The sequence below is a fragment of the Chrysochloris asiatica genome, unplaced genomic scaffold, assembly GCF_000296735.1.
Source record: "Chrysochloris asiatica unplaced genomic scaffold, ChrAsi1.0 scaffold00372, whole genome shotgun sequence".
In the NCBI taxonomy this organism is placed as follows: Eukaryota; Metazoa; Chordata; class Mammalia; order Afrosoricida; family Chrysochloridae; genus Chrysochloris; species Chrysochloris asiatica.
In genome coordinates, this window is record NW_006408890.1 from 1,170,912 (window position 1) to 1,175,364 (window position 4,453).

General features: G+C 45.7%; 1 protein-coding gene across 1 annotated transcript in view; it reads left to right on the plus strand.

Annotated features, from left to right (window-relative positions):
* Positions 1-4,453, plus strand: part of IL3RA (interleukin 3 receptor, alpha (low affinity)) — a 19,407-nt gene that overhangs the window by 1,551 nt on the left and 13,403 nt on the right. The window contains exons 3-5 of the mRNA XM_006876264.1: positions 1,831-1,948; positions 2,331-2,463; positions 2,549-2,727. Coding sequence (XP_006876326.1) covers positions 1,831-1,948; positions 2,331-2,463; positions 2,549-2,727 — 430 coding nt within the window. The remainder of the gene's footprint in view (positions 1-1,830; positions 1,949-2,330; positions 2,464-2,548; positions 2,728-4,453) is intronic.

The window sequence follows — 4,453 nt, forward strand, 5'->3', positions numbered from 1 at the left end:
TCTCTCTCTCTCTCTCTCTGTCTTTGCATTGGAGAAAGATCCTTGGCCACCCTTCAACTTCTTGAGCTTGTAGACTGGTCTATCTCTGCCATCTTGAGAAAATGGGGGTCTTCTCCCTTGTACATAGTTGCTTCTATGCCTAATGTATTGTTTTTAGATTTCAAAACTGATTTTTTAAAAACAGCAATATTGCTAGGGTCCATCAAGTCTGTTCCAACTCATGTACAAACAGAAGACAACACTGCCCGGTAGTCTTGCACCAACCTGCTGCCGCCACCCCCACTAATCCCATCAGAACCCTGATCCAAAGAAAAGGAACTTCCCAGGGGTGAAATTTTCAACAAACTGAGGCCGCACTGCAGGCACTCACTCATCTATACCAAGAAACGTGCAAGACACCTACCTGACCAACTAACTGAAAGAGATCCATATTTGTGTACATTCCAAAGAGAGGTGACCCAACAGAATGCAGAAATCATCGGCCAATCTCACATGCAAGTAAAATGTTGGTAATATCATTCAAAAACGGCTGCAACCGTACATTAACAGGAAACTGCTAGAGGTTCAAAACCAATTCAGATGAGCACGTGGAATGAGAGATATCATTGCTGATGTCAGATGGATCTTGGCTGAAAGCAGAGAATACCAGAAAGATGTTTACCTGTGCTTTATTGACTATGCAAACACTTTCGACTGTGTGGGTCATGACAAGCTATGGACAACATTGTGGAGAATATTCCAGAAGACTTAATTGTGCTCATTAGGAATCTGTACCTAGACCAAGAGGCAGTTGTTGAAACAGAACAAGGGACTACTGAATGGTTTAAAATTAGGGAAGGTGTGTGCCAGGGTTGTATTCTTTCACCATACTTATTCAATCTATATGCTGAGCACATAATCTCAAATTGGATTACATGAAGAAGAACGTGGCATCAGGATTGGAGGAAGATTTATTAACAATCTGCAACATGCAGATGATATGCCGTTGTTTGCTGAAAGCTAAAAGGACTTAAAATACATAGTGAAGAACATCAAAGACCACAGCCTTTGGTATGGGTTGTCCCTCAACGGAAAGAAAACAAAAATTCTCACTCACATCCATATAAATGGAGAAAAGAATGACGTTGTCAAAGACTTCATTTAGCTTGGATCCACCATCAACACTCATGGAAGCAGCAGTCAAGAAATCAAACTATGTATTAAATTGGGTAAATCTGCTGCATAAGACATCTTTAAAATGTTCACGAGCAAAAATGTTAGTTTGAGGACTAAGGTGTGCCTGACCCAAGTCATGGTATTTTCAGTAACCTCATATGCATGTGAAAGCTGGACAGTGAATAAGGAAGCCCGTAGAAGAATTGATGCATTTGAGTTATAGTGTTGGAGGGGAATATTAAAAGTGCCATGGACTATCAAAAGAACAAACAAATCTGTGTTGGAAGAAGTGCAGCCAGAGTGTTCCTTGGAAGCCAGGATGGCCAGACTTCCTCTCTCCTAGTTTGGACATGTTATCAGAAGGGACCAGTCCCTGGAGAAGGATATCATGCTTGGTAAAGTGGAGGGTTGGAGAAAAAGAGGAAGACCCCCAATGAGATGGATTGGCACAGTGGCAGCTGCAATGGGCTTCACACAACAATTGTGAGGTTGACCCAGGACAGGGCTGTTGTGCAGTGGTCGCTGTGAGTCGGAAATCACACAACAGTATCTAAAAAACACTTACTCTTCAAGTAAAGAATATATATTTTTCTCTATATATATTTCTAAATCTAAACTGCTTATCAGACTAATTATGTTATCTAAGCAATGGTCAAATGATCTTGTCTTCCTCAGGCCATAAACAACAGTTACTGTCAGCTAATTATGCTTTCGTTCTGCAAAATGACCAACTACACCATAAAAGTGACCAAGGGGACCCCGTTCTCCACTTGGATTCAATATCCTAAGCCAGGTGAGGAAAAAACAAATCCTCCTTTTTCTAATATATACATAAACAAAAAGGTCAAAAGAATCAAACTTGGTCTTATTAAGTCATTCCAACTCATAACACTGTGTAGCAAAGTAGAACTGCTCCCCCCCCCATCCCAGGGGCCTTTTCCTTCTCTGGCATCTTTACAGAAGGGGTTATGGTGATGCATCAGTTAAAACTGCTCACTGAGAAGTCGGCGGTTCGAACCCACTCGCATCTCCTTGGGAGAATGAGATTTGCGGCTGCCATGAAGATCTACAGTCTGGGAACCCACGTGGAAGGCTGGACTCTGTCCTCCAGCGTTGCTTCGAGTCTGAATGGGCTCGACAGAACCCATTTTCCTCTGTCTTCTTTTGGAGTCTAGAAGGGGAGCCAGGGGCAGCTGCAGCAAATTTAACCTGCTGGATTCAGGATGCACACTTTCTCCAGTGCAGCTGGGCAGTGGGTCACTCAGCTCCCGGCGATGTCCAGTACCACCTGTACCTTTTGCATATTAGGTAGGCATACCCTTGGAGCTAGACCACACTGTCCGGGAGCCGAGTCCCTGGATTCTTCGTGGACGGGTGTGTTTGTGTATTTCAGCAGCAACACTGAGTGGGCGTGTCTGCATTATACGTCGGACTCAAGGGGCATCCACACCGGATGTCGTTTCGACAACATCTCCACGTTGAAGAATTTACATTACCAATTCCTGGTGAAGGCCACCAGCGCTGAATCCGGTGTCCCGTGCACTGAAAGATACTTTACATTATCGAAAATCGGTGAGCGCGGATTCCCAGGGGGACTGCGGGCGATTTGGGGACCTGCTGTGTGTTGGTCAGGAAGCCCAGTAAGGTAATCGCTAGACTGCTGACCACAAGATTGGCAGCGAGTCCTGGTGGCTCAGCGGAATAAGCATTTGGCTATTAACCAAAAGGAGTCCTGGTGTGGTGCTGTGGACCAACGCATTGGAATTAAAGGTCAGTTTGAACAGAAAGGTCGGCGGTTCAAGCTCACCAGCCGCTCCTTGCAATCCCTCTACGGGGTCGCTGTGAGTCCGAATCGACTCACCGGCACTTAAGAAAAACAACTAACCCAAAAGTCAGGAGTTCAAACCCACCAGCCACTCCATGGGAGAGCTATGTGGTAGGCTGCCCCCCATAATGAAGATTGAAAGCTTTGGAAATCCTATGGGGCACGTCTAGTCTGGTCTTCCTTCAGGGTCATTAGGAGTCAGAACCCACTCGATGGCAATGGGGTTTTCCTGTTGTTTGGGAATATTTAAACAAAAAAACCCTGGTGACCCAGTAGCTAAACACTCCAACTCCACCGAAAGGTCAGCTGACAGAACCCACCAATTGTTTCCGGGGAGGAAGATGAGGTTTCCATAAACAGTTACAGGCTCGGAGACCCTATAGGGGGGGCTCTATCCTGTCCTGCACGGGTCACTAGGAGTCAGGGTGGACTCTGCAGAGTGGGTGATTGTTGTTAGGTGCCGTCAAATCAGTTCCGACTCATTACGACCCTGTATAGAGATTCTCACTGCGGCAGGTGGGCTTGAATCAACAATCTTGTGGTTCAAACTGACTATGCCGTCCAGCGCTCTGTCCTGCAGAAATGGGTGTCCATGCTGAATTCAAGGAGTCCTGCCAAAGCAAAGGTGAAAACACTCAGCATCTAGGTGAAAGTTCGGCAGTTCAAACCCATTAACCCCATCAGGGAAAACAAATAAGGCAGTTGGCTCCCATAAACATTTAGTCTCCAAAAGCTCCGCAGAATTCCAGTCCTACTCAGTTCTGAAAGGCTGCCCTGAGTCGGAATTGACTTGATGGAAACACATCTGCATTGATCTTTCTGTGTGTGTGTGTGTATATGTGTATGTGTGTGTGTGTATATGTGTGTGTGTGTGTGTGTGTGTATATGTGTGTATGTGTATATGTGTGTATGTGTACCTATGTGACTCTATGGAAGCAGCTGGGCAGGACTTTCCTCAGTGGATCTGGGATCAACTTCACAGCACCGGGTTTGTTTGGGGGGTTTGTGTGTTCCTGGGAATCCCTGGTTGACACAAATGATGAAAGTAACAGGCGGCTAATCAGAAGATAGAGGTTCGAGTCCACCCAGAAGTACCTCAGAAGAAACTCCTGGTGATCCAATTCTAAAATGTCATCCACTGAGAACCCTGTGGGGCACAGTTCTACTCTGACACACACAGGGCACCATGAATGGGATCTACTTATGAAACATCATCCACTGAGAACACTGTGAGCACAGTTCTACTCTGACACACACGAGGGCACCATGAGTGGGATCTACTTATGAAACATAATCCACTGAGAACCCTGTGGGCATGGTTCTACTCTGACACACACGGGGCACCATGAGTGGAATCTACTTATGAAACATCATCCACTGAGAACCCCGTGGAGCACAGTTCTACTCTGACACACATGGGGGCACCATGAGTGGGATCTACTTATGAAAAATCATCCACTGAGAACCCTGTGG